Source organism: Sturnira hondurensis, unplaced genomic scaffold (genome assembly GCF_014824575.4).
Source record: "Sturnira hondurensis isolate 20B ecotype Veracruz unplaced genomic scaffold, ASM1482457v3 Scaffold0017746, whole genome shotgun sequence".
Classification (NCBI taxonomy): domain Eukaryota; kingdom Metazoa; phylum Chordata; class Mammalia; order Chiroptera; family Phyllostomidae; genus Sturnira; species Sturnira hondurensis.
In genome coordinates, this window is record NW_028090377.1 from 1,046,440 (window position 1) to 1,068,411 (window position 21,972).

General features: G+C 35.5%; 1 protein-coding gene across 6 annotated transcripts in view; it reads right to left on the minus strand.

Moving 5' to 3' along the window:
• NUP98 (nucleoporin 98 and 96 precursor) overlaps nucleotides 1–21,972 on the minus strand; it is a 110,207-nt gene that overhangs the window by 60,204 nt on the left and 28,031 nt on the right. For 2 of the 6 annotated variants that reach the window (XM_037068660.1, XM_037068661.1), the window contains exons 7-12: nucleotides 20,702–20,882; nucleotides 19,153–19,316; nucleotides 15,175–15,315; nucleotides 13,797–13,935; nucleotides 6,560–6,651; nucleotides 653–797 (exon numbers count right to left, since the gene is read on the minus strand). In XM_037068660.1, coding sequence (XP_036924555.1) covers nucleotides 653–797; nucleotides 6,560–6,651; nucleotides 13,797–13,935; nucleotides 15,175–15,315; nucleotides 19,153–19,316; nucleotides 20,702–20,882 — 862 coding nt within the window. Of the gene's footprint in view, nucleotides 1–652; nucleotides 798–6,558; nucleotides 6,652–13,796; nucleotides 13,936–15,174; nucleotides 15,316–19,152; nucleotides 19,317–20,701; nucleotides 20,883–21,972 lie in introns of all 6 variants that reach the window. The other 4 variants (XM_037068664.1, XM_037068665.1, XM_037068666.1 and 1 more) reach the window with 4 other exon arrangements.

Below are 21,972 nucleotides of genomic sequence, written 5' to 3' on the forward strand. Positions count from 1 at the left end.
CTATTTATGTCAGGCGATATCCTGACATAAATTTATATCCATCCATCTATTTACGTTGCTCTATTTATGTCAGGTGATATCAATTTTTTCTTTCTGGTAGGCCATAATCTCTTTTAAAAGATATTTAAGTTAAAAAATAAATTAATTTTGAATTAGAAATAATAAAAGTGGCAGGCAGGTATTTCAAAACCTGAGAAGGGGTCTTCAAATGAATGAAGTATGAAAAACACTTCAACAGATAAAACTAAACAGGAAACTTAGTAAACATAGTTATATTGGGAGAAGTGAATAAAGAACAGAGGTGATAAATGAGCTAAATTTTCACCTATCATTAGTAATTTAAATTTATGTATATTTAATAAAGCAAAACAGCAATATAAGTACATCATTCAGAGACATGAACTTAATTATATACCAGATGAATTAAAAGCTGTAACAAAACTGGTTTCTCTGGGTGAGCAGGTCTGAGAGTGGGAAGCAGGGAAGGCCAGGATCTCTGACAAGTCCACCTGCACTGCACAGTTTTATTCATAAGTATGCATGTTCTGCTTTGGTGTGAGTGGAACAGAGGTGAAGAGGGAAATCAGGTCAGCAAGTTAAGTATTAGCAAGAAATAAACTGAGAAAAGCCTTCTAAAGTGACTGACACTTACCTACTGGGGCCTGGGGGGCTCCAAAGCCCAAAGTGGCTGTCGTGGTATTAAATCCAGGGGCCCCAAAGGCTCCTGTACCAAGAGGCCCTCCGATCTTAGGTTGGTTGTTCCCAAACAAAGATGCCTGTCCAGCACCAAGAGCTATGGAGACAAGAGGAAAGAAAAATGCGCCACAGAAGATCCTTGAATGTTGTACCAGAGGTCAGTTACTTAAAAACATAATACATTTGGAAACTTCATAACGACCATTCATTTTGACACAGCTAATACAGTAAATACTAACTATATGCCAGGCACTGTGCTGAGTACATTACATATATCGGAGGCAAAATATTTAACCTCTGTGTTGTTTTCTCAACTATAATGAGATAATACCACATGGCTTAGATATTTATCCTAAGATTTAAAATGAATAAATGCATACTAAACAAGTAGATGTCTGACAGATATTAAAACTCATTAAATATTAACTAGTATCTCATTTAATCTTCGTGAGCCTAGAAGTAGAAACTATAATCCCCATTTCACAAAGGAGAAAAATAAAGGTTTGATAATTAGCTCAATGTCATATATATAGTAAATAGTGAAATTAGGGTTCAAACTTTAGTGCATCTAACAATACAACCTGGACTCTTAACTACAACTCCATAGTAAAACAGATTTTTGAAAGAATTAAAAATAGTTAATTCTTAAATCTTAAAATCAGGCCCTGCCTGGGTAGCTCAGTTGGTGAGAGTATAGTCCTGATTTGCCAAGGCTGTGGGTTTGATACATGACCAGGGCACATACAAGAAACAACCCATGAATGCATAAATAAGTGGAACAAAGTGATACTTCTCTTCCTGTCCTTCCTCTCTTTAAAATCATTTTAAAAATCACTTGCAAATCAAAACACTCAGGGTCATCTTTTTGACTAACAAAAGCTAAACTATAGAAAACAAAATCCAATATACCTTTTTTGTACAAAAATAGTAACACTTTCAAGTATTCCATCTCATGAAAACTACTTTAGACTTTTTTGTTTTACAGAAAGCTGAATGACTTGTGATATGGTTATCAAAGAGGATCAAGTTTTAGCATGAATCAGACTGGATGGAATAAGAACTTACTTTAACCAGAGGGACGCTCATTGCAGAAACTTGTAATTTTTTAAAAATATTTTATTTATTTTTTCACAGAGAGGGAAAGGGAGGGGTAAAGAGAAAGACAAACATCTATGGGTTGTCTTTCTCATGCCTCCAACTGGGGATCCACCCCACAACTCAGCACCCGGCATGTGCCCTGACTGAAAATCGAACCAACGACCCTTTGATTACAAGCTGGCACTAAACCCACTGAGCCACACCACTCAGGGCGACACTTGTAATATTTTAATGCCAAGTGATTTTTATTTAAGGATCATGTCAACAATGATTTTTAAAGTATAAAACAGGGAGAATTCAGTTATTTAGAATATGTTACTGGTATAAATTATTTAAAAGATTTCCAGCCTTGGCTGGCGTGGCTGTGGATTGAGCACTGCCCTACAAACTGAAAGGCTGCTGATTTGATTCCCGGTCAGAGCACATGCCTAGGTTGCAGGCCTGGTCCCTAGATGGGGGCATGTAGGCATGCAAGAGGCAACCAGTCAGATGTTTCTCCCCCTTTTTTTCTCCCTCCCCTTTCTAAGAATAAATAAAAATTTAAAAAATTTCCATCCTTCCTTCCTCACAAAATTAATGGTAATTTGGAAGATCTGAAGCTCCTTCTAATGAATCAATATATCTTGATAGAGATAATGGGTTACCAGGAAAATCATTAAAATCATTTCAAAGATATAACACTTGGAAATTAAAACTACCAATGGGAACTGCTTTGAAAGCGTGACCAAAAAAAGAATAAAATGTTATATTCAGAAATTTCACATAATATAAAACAGAGGTGGTGACTAGTGGATGGAGAAAGCATTCCCTAACTGTCCAATCTCATTAATAACAAGATAACAATGTAGCAATGGGATTATTTCATCTTAAGAAGCCCCACTCTGGAACAGAGACTAAGTCCTTAACCATTAAAATCTGGTGAAAATGTCAAGAAAAACTAAAATTATATTAGTCCCTCAAAAGACACAGTTAATGGCCAAACTTCAGGATTCTTTATTTTTCTGGGTGGCAAACAAATCCTTACCCCTAAACAAAAACTTAAGTGAAACCCAAATATATAAAATTTCTGTTCTGAAAAAGTATTCCCCTCACCTTTGCAGCAGCCCTGGATAAAGAACAGTGAAACAGTCTAAAAACCAGTTTATTTCAACAACCAACAAAAGAGTTAAGACACTGAGAGGTTCCAGTGACCTGCAAAGGGATTGCCATAAAATGATCTGTATACTGTTATAACTTGCTGAGTAAAATATATGTATTTTATCCAGATCTGTTTTATATTATGCACAAAAGGTAATATAAAATACTTTGTAGATCACTTAAATCTAAATATGCAAAGAACTTATACATTTGTACATTTTATATTTCTATAGTCAACTATTCATAAAGTAGGTAAAGGCCTATGTTACAGGGAAATTTACTTCTGTTGAGGTATGAGTTTGAATCTCCATCACTTAAAACAAGAAGCTGCATAGGAATACCTATTCAGCTTATGTCCCCCCAAAACACAGCCCAACGCTACAGTGATATTCTATTTATGATACTATGAAATGCAGAGTTTATGAATGTGAGTGTTTATATATAGCAGTCTCTAGATACATTCTTCTTAAAGCTAAAAATCTGCTTTAGCTATCTGCTAAAGACAGTGTGCTTGGTGATTCTAACAATTCTCATTTCCCTACATGATCTGCTGCTAAGGTTGGGGTTTAAAAATTCTGTATTAATTCTATTTGGCTTTTAGTTTATGAGAACAAGGCATGAATAAGGACTATGTAACAATAATAAAATGTAATTTGTTGTCTGTTTAAGAAAAACAATATATACTCAAACTAATAAAAAGACTGAGTTTATGTTACTATGAACAGAAGACAACAGCATCACAAAAATGTGGTAAGAAGAGCCCTGGCTGGTGTAGCTCAGTGGATTGAGCATGGGCCCGCCAACAAAAAGATCGCGGTTCAATTCCCAGTCAGGGCACATGCCTGGGTTGCAGGCCAGTTCCCAGCAGGGGTCAGTTCCCAGCAATGGACGCACGAGAAACAACCGTACATTGATATTTCTCTCCCTTTCTCCTTCCCTTCCCCTCTAAAGAAAAAGAAACAAAATTTTTTAAAATGTGATAGAAGATTTTATAATCTTAGATTACAGAAGGCTAATCATAACCTGCAAGACCAAAAAGCCAAAGAGGAGAAAATGACAATTTTGACCAGGTAAAAATAAAACTTGTAGAAGACAATAACATAAACAAAATGAAATAAATACTTGGTGGAAATACCTGTAACAGACATTACAACAGTATCTTACCCAGGCCTTACACTTATGGTTACTATAGTGTCTAGAATCAAGACTACCCTTGAGCCCTTGGCTGGTGTGGCTCAATGAACTGAGTGTGGGGGTTAAAGGTCATCAGTTCAATTTCCAGTTAGGGCACATGCCTGGATTGAAGGCCAGGTCCCCAGTTGGGGGCATGTGAGAGGCAACAGATTGAAGTCTCTCTCTCTCTCTCCACCTCCTGTCTCCAAAAATAAATAAATAAAATCTTTAATCTACCCGGGGGGGGGGGGGGGACACCTTAGTTTGCCCACACCAAAGCTGTTCCTCTGGGATTAGAAGAGAGCACTGGTGTCAGATGGCACATTCTGCTTAAGTTTAGGAATCACTTTGTACAAAAAACTAGAGCTTTTCAGTTCCACATGGGTAAGTTAAAAGGCTCTAATGAAACCAGAAAGAGTTAACAGCCACAATATATAAAGCACTCTCAGAAATAAATTATAAAACAATAATCAACTATTATGGAACAAGAAATTCATGGGTTCACATGGTCAGTAAACATAAGAATATCCTTCACCACTAATGAGTAAAGCACAAATTAGAATATAATAATTTTCACTACCACGCACATAAAGATGAAAAAGTCCAACAGCATTGAAAAGTTATGGAAAATGAGTATTTTTATACAAATGTGAGCAAAAATACAAACTGACATTCTTTTTAGAAGGCAAACTGTTTGTAAGACTGACCAAAATTCAGTATCTGTTTATTTTCTGAAAGAATTCTAAGAGTAAATCTTACATAATACTAACACACACAAAATTACGTCACAAATATCTTCATTATTGCATTCCTAATACAAAATAACTCAGGTGTCTCACAAAAGGAAAAATGTTAAATAAATTATGGTATATGTATATATTTGTTACAAGTATGTACGCACATGCAATGAAATACTAAAAAAGTTATATTTAAAGAATGAGTTAAGAGCTATAAATACTGACCAAGAGAAAAATCACATCCCTAAAATATGAAAAATAGGGAAAGAAAGAAAGAAAGAAACACAGAGTACTATATAAGGCAGTTGCTTGCAGTTTGAAATATTTTGACTATACCATGCAACATGAAATACACTAAGACCCATAACACTTATCCAGAGGTGGGCAGAAACAGGTTTACAGTTGTTTGTATTACATTAATAAATAATAATATAAGAATAAAGTGTTTCATGTACTCAAAATCTTAAACCTACTTTTACCACACCCTGTGTATATAACTGAAACAAAGTTAAATAAGACAGTACTTAACTTTCTTTTGTGCAATAGTTGTTTTTTTTTTAATTCCAGTTCATGCTTTAAAAATGCTAGTTGTAGCTCTCTACATTTACATCCAACTCATTAATGTATTTCATTTTTTGGCTTAAAAAACACTCATGTAGAATATGGTTTCCATATAAGAATATAACCAAAAAAGCTTACATATAAAACAGATGTTTAAATATGTATGTGTATGTGTGTATATATTTAAGCATATGTCTGAAAAATGTATATAAAGGAGTCTGACAAGACCAAACTTTCGACAGCTATTACTTCACACCTAAAAGATATGAACTTTTCGTGATTACTTTCGTGAATTTTTTTTACAAGCACTCACATCTTTTATTTAAAAAAGAAAAAAAGAAACCATTCATAGAGTAAAAAATAGTGTTCCATTAAAAAAAAAGATGAGACAAACAGAGAACAGAAGACAGTAGATAACTGGTAAGTGGAAACAGAGAACATGGAAATAAACAGTTTCCAAGTAAATGGCCAAACCAATGGTCAGATGAATTGGGAAAGTATGCATAACTATATGTTTAAGCACCCTTGCTGAACTGTACACACTGGAGAACTCATTCATTTTATGACCATCACTGCCCTCCAATTGGGTGGTGTAGAAACATCTGGGTAAGTTAGTAGGGTCAATGCCTTCCTTCAAAGACACTGAAAAAAGTCAGTAGCAGAAGTAGGCACAAAGGCATGACATTTCAGTTCTATACCAAGGGGAAAAGAACTGAAAAGTATGCACAGACCTTGTAAAAACTCAGAGTATTTATTTGTTACTTACTCCAGCATGTCCTCTCACTATTAGGGTGATAAAACTTACCCAATCAAGTTTAATGTCTCAAATCCCAATCACAAAGGTAACACAGGGAACTTAAAGTTAAAATGTCACCATACTAACAAGTCTGACATTAAATACTCAAAATCCCAGATAGACCAGGACTATCAGAGGACAAACATTTGTAGAAAAGGAGCACATAGCCTCTGAAAGAAATGTGCCAATGTTGAAAAACCTGGTAAAGCATAACTGCTGGAAATGATTTTATAAATCTTTTTGTGAAAACGAAAATCTAGACCTCTTATTTCCAGGCATATGATTAGACACAAGTTTTAACTTCCAGCAATTAGAAAGCCAAGATTATCATTTCCTAAATCTCAAGGTACAGTTGCTTACCTGTTCCAAATCCTGCACCAAGCCCAGTTCCTAGCGTCCCAGGTCCTGGTTTACTTCCAAAAATACTATTCCCACTGGTATTTGTGCCAAAGCCTAGAAAGACAAAAGAATGAGTGGACTGTACTTAAACACAACTCTCACTTTTCTGTACAAGGGAATTTAAAACAAAGCAGTCTGACCCTAAGTTTTAGATTCTTTCAGTTGTATATCCTAAATGGTTTTCTAATTTAATTTTTAAGTTTAAATTTGATACCTGTGAACAGGCCCTACAAGTCATCCTATTAATTACATGTGAGACCTGAAATACTAATTCAGTGTAAGATAATATCCAATATTAAAAAAGCAAAGCAACTGTGCTTGAGCTTGGAAAACAATCCCTTTGTATGACTTAAGGCCTTCAACTTACATTTCATGTTTAATTATTAGAAGAAAAACTCATTCCAACTTTCACTAAAAATTTAGACAGTCAACAAATACATTTTACTGAACCTAAAGGTTCTTGCTAAGAGAAAATTACCTGTAACAATACTAAAGTAGCTTTTGTTTGGGAAAAAAATGGACCTTATATGGATAATAACGAGTGGTTGATCCCATATAAGAAGCTCTAATGGCATCATGTTCAACCAGCTAATAGGAGCACTCAATGACTCAGCTAGCTGATACTATAAAGAAAATAATAATTCATAAACTTTTCTTAAATTGTTTCAGAGATGATGGAGAGCTAAATGAACCATTCTCGTTCACTATGACCCATCATTTAAAAAAATCCTGATGCACCTCCAAAGTCCACAGATCTTTGAACAAAGACACCCTACAATGCATTACTGCTATCATTTCTCTTTTTCAGATATGTCTGCAATGTTTTTGCACATATCATTAATCTCTTTTGATAACAGGAAAAAATTAATCACTGGCAAGCAAACCCTGTTTGTAAAAATACTTGAAAGTCTTTTTAAAAGACATCATGAATTGGTACAAATACAAAAGATTTATAGAATAAAGAGAGTATCTTGGAATGTATAAGTATCACCTACTAAGATTATACTTTGTTGGGTCAATATTTGGGTTATTACTTCAAGGAAAAAGATTAACGAAAAAAGTTGAGGAATTTAAACAGTTTGAAAACATATTTCTAACATCACCTAAAAATCCAAGCAGATAATCTGACTCAATCAAGTCTCAACACATTTATTTCATACGTCTGTTAAATCTTTCCAATTGTGCTAATTAATAACTTTGCCACAAAAATGAAGTATGGCCTACTCAAGCACAATAGATTCTTTTAAAAAAATGTACTTGGGGATATTGTTTTTCTTTTTGAGTTAAAATTTAACCAAAAAGGACCTTCATCCCCATAAACAGGAAAACAAAGTATTTGTGAACTACCTCAAACCAACAAGAGGGAAGTAAGTCCCAAATTACACTGCTTATACCACACATTTCCTCACATTCTTACTTACAAATGTTTATCAACTGTTATTTCAAAACAATTTTTAAAATTAAAACTAAAAACAATTAATTGTCAATTTATGATAAAGGAGTCAAGACTATAGAATGGGGAAAGGATAGTCTAAGGAATGGTAGTAAGAAAACTGGACAGCCACATGCAAAAGAATCAAACTGGACAAGAATCTTACATTACACACAGAATGGATTTAAAGACTTATATGTAAGGTCTGAAACCAGCTAGTTCTTGTAAGAACACATAAGTGGTAATCTCCCTAACATCTGCCTTGTTGATGATTTTTTGGACCTGAAACCAAAAGCAAAGGCAACAAAAGCAAAAATAATCAAGTGGGACTACACCAAACTAAAAAACTTCTTTACAGCAAAGGAAACCATCAGTAAAATGAAAAGGCAACCTATTGAAAGAAAATATTTAAAAACCATACATCTGAAAAAGGTTAATACCCTACATATATAAAGAACACATTCAACTCAATAGCAAAAAAAAAAAATTCTAATTAAAAAATGGGCAGAACCCTAACTGGTGTAGCTCAGTGGGCTGAGCAATGTCCTACAAAGAGAAAGGTTGCTGGTTCAATTTCCCACTGGTGCACAAGCCTGGGTTGTGGGCCAGGTCCCTTAGGGGCAAGTGAGGGGACCACTGATCAATGTTTCTCTCCCACATCAACATTTCTTTCTCCCTTCCTTATCCTCTCTCTAAAAAGAAATAGATAAAAAAAAAAGAAAAGAAAAAAAGGGGACAGACATGAAAAGACATGCTTCCAAAAGGTGCATACAGATATAGATATATATATACAGATAGCCAAAAGGTGCTCAAAATTACTACTCATCAGAGAAATGTGAATAAAAACCACATGAATTATCACCTCACACCCGTTAGAACGGCCATCATCAAAAAGAAAACAAACAGCCCTGACAGGTGTGGCTCAGTTGGATGGGCACTGTCCCACAAAGCGAAAGGTTGCCAATTAGATGCCAAGTCAGGGAACATGCCTGGGTTGCAGGTTTCATCCCCAGGTGGGGCACAGACAAGAGGCAACCAATCAATGTTTCTTTTTCACATCAGTTCCTCTCCCTCACTTTCCTCTTTCTAAAAATAAATAAATAAAATATTTTAAAACAGTCAAGAAACAAGTGTTGGCAAGGATATGGAAGAAAGGGAACCCTGTGTACTGTTGGTGAAAATGTATAGTGCAGCCACTATGGAAATCAGTATCAAAGTTCCTCAAAACTTTAAAAATAGAACTGCCATACACCCCAGCATTTACACTTGATTATTTAGTTAAAAAAAAAAAAAAGCATTAAAAAAACCCTCAAAAATATGCACCCCCATTTTCATTATTTACTAATAGCCAAGATAAGGAAACAACCTGATTCTCCATCAGTGGATTTATGGATAAATATGTGGTGTGGCCCTGATTGGTATAAGTCAATGGGTTGGGCATTGTCCTGCAAAGTGAAAGGTCTCTGGTTCAAGTCTTGGTGGGGGAACTTGTGTGGGTTATAGGCCAGGTCACAGGATGGGGTGTGTCGGAAGCAGCTGATCGGTTTTTTTCTTGTATATCACTGTTCCCTCCTTCCCTCCATTCGCCTCTCTCTAAAACTTAAAAATAAAATCTTTTATAAAAAGGAAAAAAATGATATGTGTATAGATAACAAAATATTATTCAGACAAAAAGATACAATGAAATCTGGCCAAAAGCACATAATAAAATTTAAGGGCATTATGCTAAGTGAAATAAGTCAGAAAAATACAAATACCATAGATCTCACTCATATGTGGAATCTAAAACAAAACAAAAAAACCCTGGTCAGGTAACTCAATTGGTTAGAGTTGTCCTGATATGTCAAGTTTGTAGGTTTAATCCCTGGCCAGTGTACATACAAGAATCAACCAATGGCCCAGACTAGGTGGCTCAGTTGGTTAGAGCATCACCGTGTACAACAAAAGGGTTTTGGGTTTGATCTCTGGTCAGAGCAAATACCTAGGTTGTGAGTTCAATTCCCAGTTGGAATGTGTACAGGAAACAACCAATCAATGTTTCTCATATCAGTGTTTGTCTCTTCCTCTCTCTCTAAAATCAATAAATATAACCTCAGGTGAGGATAAAAAAGAATCAAATAATGAATGCATAAATAAGTGGAACAACAAATCAATGTCTTTGTCTCCCTTCCTCTCTAAACATCAATTAAAAATAAAAATAGATAAATGAAAACAAGAACAACAAAAAAATGAGCTCATAGATACAGAGAACAGATTGGTGGTGGTTAGAGGCAGGGAATGAGGGTATAGTAGAAATGGGTAAAAGGGGGGTCCAAAAGGTACAAACTTCTGGTTATAAAGTAAGTCATGAATATATGTACAGCATGGTGACTATAGTCAATAATACTGTATTATATATTTGAAAGTTGCTGAGAGTAAATCATAAAAGTTCTCATAAGAAAAAGGAATTTTTTAACTACATATGGTGACAGATATTAATTGTGCTTACTGTGGTGACCACTTCCCAATGTAAATACTGAATCATTATGTTGTACATTTGAAACTCATATAATTATACTTAAAAAAACAAAACAAAACAAAAAACCCCCCAACAGCTTAGCCTTGGCCAGGTAGCTCAATTGGTTAGAGTGTCATCCCCAACACCAAGGTTGCGGGTCTGATTGCTCATCAGGGCACATACAAGAAGTCTCCAATGAACATGTACATACATATAAATAAGTAAAACAAACTGATGTCTTGCTCTCTCTCAAATCAACTTTTTAAAAATAATCTAAAGCCCTGGCTGATGTGGCTCAGGGGTTTGGGTGCTGTCCTGCGAACCAAAAGGTGGCCAGTTTGGTTCCCAGTCAGGGCACATGCCTGGGATGCAGGCCAGGTCTCCAAATGAGGGTATGTGAGAGGCAATCATCTGATGTTTCTCTCCTTTTCTCCCTCCTTTCCTCTCTCTCTCCCTAAGTGAAATCTTTAAAATTAAACAAAATCTTTAAAAAAAATAAAATCAGCTTAAAAAAAGATGTTTATATATGTATATATACAAATAGCTCCTTAACTGTCTCCCCTACCCTGTCCCATGGAAACATTGTCTTACACAAAACCAGTCCCTGGTGCCAAAAAAGTTAAGAACTGCTGCGCTAAAGAACAACCGAAGGATCTGGCAACACCAATTAATTGTAGCAGGTATCCCAACCTTTATCATTGTGGATTATCACTTGCAGAATGAAACACAATCCCACACAGGATAACAGGTAACTAATGATGACCTAATGATGCCCCCAATCTTGGTATGACCTTATTCCATTTCCAGATTTGTTATATGACTTATTTCTAAATCAGAAGATTATCTCTGCCCACAAAATCAAAGTTGACAGCTTCCCAAGAAAATAGGAATATCAAATAAAGCTCTACTTGGATCTGGATCCCACAAGGGTAATAATGAAATAACTTCACCCAAGAATATAAAATAACCTGTGAGCCAGTATTCCCCAACTAAACTGTAATTATAGGAATCCTTTCTCTTAGGGCTCCATTTATTCATTCTTTAATTAATTTAATAAACTTTTAGTGAGCACCTACTAATTGCCAGATACTAGGCCAACACTGGTGATTTAAAAAAAATTTAAACACATTTGAAATAGCAAGTGAGCTAGTGAGTCATATCAAATAATGATGAAACCTTTCATTTTCCAATCACTGAATATGACTACAAATATATTCATTAAACAGTAAAAAAATCCCTCAAACAAATCAGAAATCTGTAGTCATGGAATAACATCAAATACATTTCAGGAGTTCAGCACATTTTATCAAGTATAGCCTATACTAACTTAGATAAAAGTAACATTTAATTCTGAACATGAAGTATGCTAAAAAGAAAAAAAGAAAAAAAAAGAAGTATTTTCGAAGGGAGTAAAAACTGATTCTTGAGGAGGGGATCCTCAAAAAACTACCATACAATGAGCCTGGCTGGTGTGGTTCAGTGGATAGAGTGCCAGCCTGCAAACCAAAGGGTCACCATTTCAATTCCTACTCAGGGCACTTGCTTGGGTTGTGGGCCAGATCTCCAGTTGGGTTGGGAGCGTGCTAGAGGCAACACCACACATCAATGTTTTTCTCCCTTCCTTTCCCTCGCTCTTGAAGGAAGGAAGGAAGACAAAAATGCTCGCTGATATGACAACTGTCACAATACAATCTAAAAAAGTTTTTGAAAGAAGTTAAAGAACATTAAATGCTATCAAACAAACTTTTTTGGCCAGCCCAGTATCTTTCCCATCTTAATTTTGTAGATAAAAACAACTACATAGTGCTGACTAGTGTGGCTCAGTGGGTTGGGCATCCTCTCACAAACCGAAACTAAACCTCTCAGTGGTTTAGTTCCTAGACAGGGCACATGCCTGGATTGTGGTCCAGGTCCCCACTTGGGGATGGGCAAGAAGCAATCAACTGGTGTTTCTCTAGCACATATTGATGTTTCTCTCCCTCTCTTCCTCCCTCTGTTTCCCTCTCTCTAATATATTTTTTAAAAAAACCCTTTCTTCAAAAAACCAACACACACACACACACGCACACACATGCACACACACACACACACACACACAATAATGTCCATGCTAACCAAGTCCACTGCCTCAAAACCCTTCTTTCATAGAGTACAACCAAAAAGAATTATAGGTAGAATGAGAATCATTACTAGGAGTGATGAAGCAACACAACAAAAAATGGGTTATAGAATTGAATGGAATACATAAATTTTGGAAACGGTACCTGACAAAGATTTATCTATCTCCTTCATGAACTATGGCTCATATTTCTGCGAAAACTTACAACCTTCCAATGGGTGCTTAAGGCAGTATCTTTCTCTAATACAACATCATTTAAAAACTCACTGGAAAACTGTGTGACTACTGACCTATGGCAAATAACCATGTCTTTGCACTCACCTCCCATTAGACATTCAGTACCTGATGATGTATCTGAAATCTTTAACAAATATTTAAACCACTATTTCATTTGGTGATTAAATGAACTTTCCATATCTGATTTAACACAATGAATGTTGAATTTGTTTGAAAACTTAATTGGGTAGTTATGGAAAGCATTTAACGTAATGTAATATTTCCATTAAACAGGTTTTATTTTTCTGGAGATTAGTTTAAGGGCTTTTGTCAATTACTGTTCAATCGTATTTATACTTCTCAACATGTACTCACAAATAAAGTTTCTGCCAACTCTAAGAAAACTAATTTGCAAAATCAAAAAGGTCTAAACTTTCAGTAAGAACCACCAAATCTCAAAAAAAAACAACAAAAAGAAAACAATAACGACAAACATTTAAAGAAAAGAATCATGAAATCTCATCTGTGCACTACTTCCCTGTTTGAAATCTGGCCTGACCGAATGTTATCTCAACTATGTGTTTCATTTATGGTTTCTTACCTACTGGTGAAGTAAGTAAAAGAAAATGTTTCCTTATTTTGAAAAAAAATCCATTTCCATTAGAGAACCAACTTTCTGCGAAATACTGCTGTAAATGCTGAATGGCCTATTTTATCTAAAGCAGGAATTTAAAAGAACATGATTGAGGACAGGTAATTTAACATCTAAGTATTTCAACCCATGTCTATGATTTTTAAACCTTTCCCTCTTGTACAGACATTGAGCCATGTCTTACCTGAGAATTTTTAAATATTCCCAATCATATGAATCAGGAGAATGATGTGTGGTATAGTCAGTATAACTTTAAGAGAGCCAAACCTGCTTTTATATGTACCAAAATTGGAAGTGTTTGTATTGGTTCCTAAAGTCAGGGTTGGTTTGTTACCAAAGAGCCCGCCACTGGTTGTACCAAACGAAGGAGCACTGGTTGTGCTGGTTCCAAATGTGGTAAGCTTGTTATTGCCAAACAGGGTCTAAAAAGAACAGAATACAGAAAAATTTTTAGTGTAAAGTAAATAGGGGTTCACTTTACTCCCAAATAGTAAATAGGAGTTCCCGCAGGTATGTGACATTGGATGTGAAATACACAAGAGATGGCATGACTTTTATAAAAAAATGATAGGAGGAGGATGAATAAAGACTAGCAGAAAAATAAACTAATCTGAGTAAGGTTAACTTTATGAATACAGAATGCTCCTAGCCTGAGAAGTTAATGGAACCCCCTTAGCAAATATTTCAGTAAAGTGAAGTAAAAAAATAACAAGGGAATCAAATATTTTTTTTAACCCGGTAACAGATGTGTATCATGTATTTAAATAGCCAATAGAAACACAATAAAAAAACTTAAACATAGTATAATATTAACCTTCAAAACATTATACTAAGTGAAATAAATCAGTCACAAAGACTGCATATTATATGATTCCATTATATGAAATGTCCAAAATAGGTAAATCCATAGACAGAAAGTAGGCCTGAGGTAATTGGGGGTAATGAGAAGTGATGAGTATGAGGTTTCTTTTCAGAGTGATAAATATACCCTAAAACTGACTATAGTGACACCTGCATACTCTGTGAATATAATAAAAGCCACTGAGTTATCAATATTAAAAGGATTAGTTGTATGGCATGTAAATTACATCTCAATAAGGCTATTTAAAAATAACTTTGGAGGCATTCTATAATTTTCTCAATTTCTCACCTCAATCAGCTACACAAAGTTAAGAAATAACAGATTTCATTCTCCACAAAAACCAAACAGCATGTTTAAAACTTTTAATAATGGGTACATACTATAGATTGAGGGTTTCATACTGATTCTCATATGGTTTAAGTGGTAATATAGAATTTATTATTGCTTTTAGGTCAAGCACACTCCAAAATAGTAATTTTTTACTTAAATGTTTTAACAAGGCAAATAATTCAGTTAAGCCTCCAACAGCATGAGAACTGTGAAAACACCCAACAATTTTAGCAAATTGATCAACACCAAAAATATTTAATTCTCAAATATCTTATCAACTTCTTACACAAAACAGGTTAGAAAAAAATTTTAAAAAGTAACCTGTTAAAATTACCTAATTATTTTAATTTGCAAATAACTTTGTTATAATCAGTATCAAATCATATATTATACCCAATAAAATTCTTAAAAGAGTCAAATCTTTCTTAGAAATTCTTCTATCATATTATAATCAACCGTAAAAACCTACCGAACCAACAGTACCAAATGCAGTATTGGTCTGCCCAAAAAGGCCTGTGCCTCCAGTTCCAAATGCTGTCCCGGTGCTGGTGTTTGTGGCTGTCCCAAAAAGACCTCCAGGCTGTGAGGCTTGGGTTACTCCAAATAAACCCTGCAAAAGGTAATCCAGATTAAGAGATTTCCTACAGTTGTCAGTTTTCTTTAAAAGCCTTAGATTAATAATAATACGTGCCATTTTAATTTTTTTTATACACTATTTTACTTACAGAGGTTTTTTTTAAAGATTTTATTTATTTATTTATCTTTAGAGGGGAAGGAGAGGGAGAGAAACATCGATGTATGGTTGCCTTTCGTGCATCCCCTGCTGGGAGTTGGCCTGCAAGGAACCAGCCTGCAACCCAGGCATGCGCCCTGACTGGGAATCGAACCGCGACCCTCTGGTTTGCAGGCCCGCGCTCAATCCATTGAGCTACACCAGCCAGGGCTCTAATACGTGCCATTTTAAAAAGTTTTAGTCCAGGCTGGTATAGCTCAGTGGATTGAGCGCAGGCCTGTGAACCATGCAGTCACAGTTCGATTCCCAGTCAGGGCACATGCCTGGGTTGCAGGCCGGTTCCCAGCGGGGGACCCACGGGAGGCAACCATACATTGATAGTCTCTCTCTCTCTCTCTCTCTCCTTCCCTTCCCCTCTAAGGATAAATAAATAAAATCTTTATTAAAAAATTTTATGTGACAGGTGCTATATGCTTAATATTTTACATATAGCATTTCTCTTCTTCATGACAATCCTAACAAGCAGGGCCATCTTCCAAAAGAAAATAAAGAGTAGTTAAAAATCTGCCTAATGCCTTGGCCAGGTGGTTCAGTTGGTTGAAGCATTGTCTGGTACACCAAAAAAAAAAGGCTGTGGGTTCAATTCCCAGTCAGGGCATGCATATGGAAAGCAATCGATTCATGTTTCTCTCTCAAATCGATGTCTCTCTCTGGGGGGATGTCTCTTTGGGTGGGGATTTAAAAAAACGTGCCCAATGTCATAGCAACTGAGTGACAGGACCAGATTTCAAATAAGTGAAGTTCATATCATCCAGTGTTTAAGAAGGCATTTTACTTAAGTGTTAGTTAACACAAGAAAAATACTATACTAATGGACTATTGCTGAACTGAGAATTCAAAGTGGTGTTTTTCAACGGTTTCATTAAGGGGACGGGTGAAGGTGGAAGAAGGTATAAGAAATAGAAAAGGTAATGGAAAAAATACAATAAAAAGTAAACTATAAAAAAACAATAAAGTTTCATTAAGACATAATTCAAATACCATAAAATTTACTCATTTAAAGTGGACTATTCAATGTTTTAAAAGTCTGTCCAGAAAGTGTCCAGCCATGTAATGTGAAAAATAGAGGCATTTATTGAAGATACAAGAAACACTGTACCTAGGACAATGATACCTCAGTCCCCTTCAAAGTAGGTAGCCTGGGACCTCACACAGTCCTCCAGGCATCACTAGCAACTGCAGCACGATGTTCCTCCTGCTCTGGTGGCAGACGCCATGAAACTAATCAGACCTTACTATGTTTTGAGAGTTGCACAACCATCCTCACTCTCTGAATTTAGAACATTTTAATCACTATAAAAAGAAATCCTGGGCCCACTGGTAGTCAGTCACTCCCCATTCCTAGGTAACCAACAACAATTCACTTTGTTTCCATGGATTTGCCATTCTGAACATTTCATATAATGGAATCATATAAAATGTGGTGTTTGTTTAAAGGTCTATCCATGTTGTAGCATGTATCAGAGTATTCACCCCATTTCATGGCTAAATGATATTCTACTGTATGTGTGTATATCACATTTTGTTTTTGCATTCAGCACTGATGGACATTTGGGTTATTTCTACTTTTTCGCTGTTATGATACAAGTTTGTGTAAAAGTTTCTGTTCTCATTTCTCTTGGGAAAAGACCAAGGTGGTATAATATGGTAATCCTGTTTAACATTCCAAGGAAAGCACCAAACTGTTTTCCAAAGTGGTTGTATATATAAGGGTTCCAATTTTTCCAAAATCTTGAAAACATTCATTACTGCCTTTTTGTTTATAGCCTTCCTAGTGGATTTGAAGTAGCATTTCATCGTGGTTTCTATATGCACTTCCCTGATGACTACTGATGTTATTTTTCACGTGCTTATTACCTACTTGTATATCTTTTTTTGAGAAACATCCAGTCAAGTCTTTAGCCCAATTTTCCCCCCTTTCGCCATTTTTAAATAGGTTATTGTGATGTTATTGAATTATAAGCATTCTTTATATTATCTTTATGCATTTTGGATGTAAGTCCTTTTAAGATATATAACTTGCAAATATTTTCTCCCATGTTTTCGCTTTCATAATGGTATTCCTTCAATCCACAAAAGTTGTTTTTTAAAAATTTTTTACCCTCACCTGAGGACATGCTCATTGACTGGAGGGAGAGAAACATGAGAAAAACATTGATGTAAGAGAGAAGTATCGATCTGTCACCTCCTGTACATGCCATGACCATGACGTAATCTGCACCCCAGGCTTGCTCTCTTGGCTGGGAATTGAACCCCTTTGGTCTGCGGGGTGGTGCTCCAACCAAGTGAGCCAGGGCCCGCAAGTTTTTCATAAGGCCCAATCAATTTTTCCTTTTGCTGCTTTTGCTTTTGGTGCCACATCAAAGAAACCACTGCCCACCTCACTTTCTTCTTCTAAGAGTTTTATATTTTAGTACTTGATCTATTTTGAGTTAATTTTTATAGTTACCACAATGGTGTGAAGATAAGTCCAACCTCATTCTTTTGTACATGGAATATCAGTTGTCCCAGCACTATTTGCTGAAAAGATTATTTTTCCCCATTGAATTATTTTGGTACTCTTACTAAAAGTCAAATGTGAAGGCTTATTTCTAGACTCTCAATTCTAATCCACCGATTTATGTGTATAACCTTATGTGTGTATACCACAGAACCTTGATTACTATTGCTTTACAGTATGTTTTAAAAATACAAAGTGTAAGTCTTCCAAGCTTTCTTCTTTTTCAAGACTGTTTTGGCCATTCTGGGTTCCCTTTTGTTCTCTGTTCACTGTTTATATCATGAAAGTGTGTCAAATACTTTCTCTGCACCTAGTGAGGTGACTGTGTGGTTTTTGTTCTTTATTCTGCTTCTATGGCATATTACAGTGTCATATGCTGAGCCAACATTCCTGAGATAAATCCCAGTTGGTGACGGTATATAACGCTTTCTATATATTACTGAATTTGGTTTGACAGTATTTTGATGATTTTGTGGCCTAGCTGTACTTCTTTTTTAATCAGGTAGAGTATCTCTAATAAATTAATCTCTGAACATAACAAAAATTAGAGACTAGGTAAATTCCAAAAATTCTAGTAAAAAAAAATTCTACTTCAAATTAACTTTAATTTTAAACTTCCCTAAAAGAGTCCCTAGAAATAAACTGGTAGTGATGTAAAGACTTTCTTTCAGTTTCTGCCCAGCAGTAGCAATTACCCAATATGACTCTGAGGTTCAGTTCTCCCTTTATTTTAACCAACTAAACAACTCTGCCTAACTCTGCTTAAAGGAACAAGCCAAAAGAACATTTTGAAATATAGTTAGTAATTTGTAAGTATTTTCTTCTATAACCTATAGAATGGCTGGAGTCAATGTCCTAAGGTGTAGCTTCAGGATGGCAAACTATGGCACACTAAGCAGCTCTTAGTGATAAGAAAATATGCTCAGAAAAGATAAATGACTTGCTCAACAGCCTTTCAATGAGTACAGAGTAGAGGCTGTACTAAATTTAGGCTTTAATTATTCAAAGATTTTGCTCTTTTCCCTTTACTACATACCACCAATCCTTGAGAAGTGTAGCAGAGGCAGGACTGGCTGATTTGACATTATTAGAAGGCTATTAATTAGCTCTATAAACAAGACCTGAAGTAAAAAATTATGGGCCTGTTTCCTTACCATGGTGTTGGTGCTTGGCTGTCCTAGTGTGCTGGTATTACCAAAGGAAAAGCCAGTGTTCTGGGTGGTTGTGGCTTGGGCAAATGGTTTGCTGAAGAGGCTGGTACTTTGCTGATTCTGTTGGCCAAAGAGACCACCTGCATTTGTTCCAAATCCAGTCGTACCTTTCAGGAAATAGAAATGAAGAAAAATAAGTGGAGAAAAACAAAACATTAAACCTCATAATATTGTTACTACAACAATAGTCTTATGATATTAATTACGTATTTCAATTACCCTATTCAAACCGGGTAACTGTTTCATTTCCTATCCTTCTTCACCTAATTCCAGACTTGCTTCAGGCTTTAATTCTTACAATAATACTCTGACTCCAGGAACCTTTGCTGAGATAATAAGCAACCTTCCTTCTTCAGCCCACAGCTTTCTTTCTATTTTAAAAGATACCACACTACATTGGAAGTCTATGTTTGTATTTTAACCTTGTCAGACTAAGTTTTTCTTGAGAACAGAGGCTTTCTCTCTATATCAATATATTCAGCATAGGGTGTAATACAAAATTACTTAAAGAATATGTGGCTAAACTACATCACAGAATAACAAGATTGAAAAGAATGTTAAATGCCACTGAAATGTGTTTATTTGTGCATTTGTGTGTGTGTACAGATCCCTCTAAAAATCTATGAAAAAATCTAACTTGTTTATTTTTCCAGAGGCAAACTGGTAGCTGGGGAGGGAAAGAAGAAACTTTTGGTTACACATTTTTTTTGTATTACATGAACTTTATATCATATATATGTATTGCCTTTGCAAAAGTAATATATTTATAAAGTAATTTAGCAGTTATCCTAGATTTCCCTCTTTCACATCCCACATCAAACTAATCCATCAGCAAATCCCCTCAATTCTATAGCCAAACTGAGTCCACAATCTGACATTCTTATCACCTCCACAGCATCATTCTCATTCACGCTGCATCATCCTCTCATGTAGACAGAACACAGATTTCTAACTGATTTGTTTCTACTCACGTTGCCTTACAATCTACTCTTAATATAACTGCCTTTATAATAATCCTTCACTCATAATCACATGACTTCTCCTCTAAACCCTTTAATGTCTTCCTGACTCAAATAATTCAAATCTTAGCATTGCCCCACAAAGTTCTACAACAGATTGTCCTCATACGCCTCAGTACTTTCCCTTGTCCTCCACTCCCAGGCCCAAACTCAGGATCTTCAAATTTATAGTTTCCTGTAGCTATAATGTCCCCCCCCCCCAAAAAAAATTCCATAGTTATATCCCTCACCTTCTTCAGATAGGTCACTGCTCAGATGTTATCTTGTCAATAAAGACCTTATTAAACATCTTCATTTAAAACTGTATGTCTCTCCACCCACACATACATAGCAAGCACTCCTTATTCCTCTAGCACCTTGAATAATTCCTCCTGAATTATTTTTCCCCACAGCACTCACACAAAATGACAATTATAGTTTACTTTTAGCTGTCTGTCCCTCCTCAATATGGCCCAATGATATCAAGTGCTTACTAGTTCCAAAGCCTGTTTTGTTCTGGCCATACGCAAAGCCCGAATTAGTGGTGGAGGAGCTGAAGAGTCCTGTTGCACTGGAGGTGGCTGGAGAAGACCCAAACAATCCACTTGTGGTACCTGCTCCCACCTGATTCTGTGGGCCTTTTCGGTTAGCCTGATAATCCTCTAAACGAAGTTCCTAGAGTGAGGAAAAACATATTTCCAATCTTACTTTGCAGCTAAAACAAATTATTTAGGAGACTGAATACTTCAATTTAGTATTCAAGATCTATGATCACACAAGGACGGTGACTACAAAACAAAAAACTACAAATGAGATTTTAACTTAATATCATTAGAAAAAAACATTTTCAATAGTTTATAGTAGACATTAAAATCCATACCATAAAGACCATAAAACTACAGGTGAAAGGACCAACCCATCTTAATTTAAAATTTTTTATAAACAATATTTTAGTAGCTAATTTTATTCGACATACAACATTTTCCAGCAAAAAAAAACAATACACAGGAAAAGTTGATATATACGGCTGCTACAATATTGGAAAAGGATGAAAACCAGTGTGATTTGCTGATTCTATTTTACAACCCTCAAAACTAGACATGCAACTGGCATCAGCTCCAAATAAAAGGCTGGGACTGACATACAACTCACACACAATGAATATCAACATCAGTAAGAATCACGTGCAGATTCACCCAACAAAAAGTCATCTCCACCCAGGAGTAAATTGTGCCTGTTCATTCATGAAATACACAATTTCATTTTCCCTGTTTTTTTTTTTCTTTTAACTTTTTCACCAAGTCAACAAATTACTAACCATTAGTTAGCATGCCCTGTTTGGTAAAAAGTTCTCCTTGTTTTGTCCAATGTGTTCCATTTTATAATTTTTTCACCTGCTTGTATGAACTCTTGAGATTAAGTGTGCTGAGAGGCAGCAGAGTATGCCTAAATTGTATTTAACAGTGCTTTCCACTTAATAAAAAGACTGCAGAATGTCTGTCAGACTTTATTCAACGCATCTACTTTACAAATGGGCTGCAGAACAGTAATGGTTGACAGAAGTGAGACAAGTTTATTAAAATGACCCAGGCAGCTGGGGAGAGAGATGAGGAAAATTCTTTTAGTACAATGCTCTTTATTATTTAGTATAATAACCTTGTCTACTCCCACTCCAAATATAAAAATTAGCTGATTAAAAGACAGGATTCTAGAGAGTTAAGAAAATTTAAGGAAAGAAGGGATAGAGTTTAACAGTTTTGTCTCA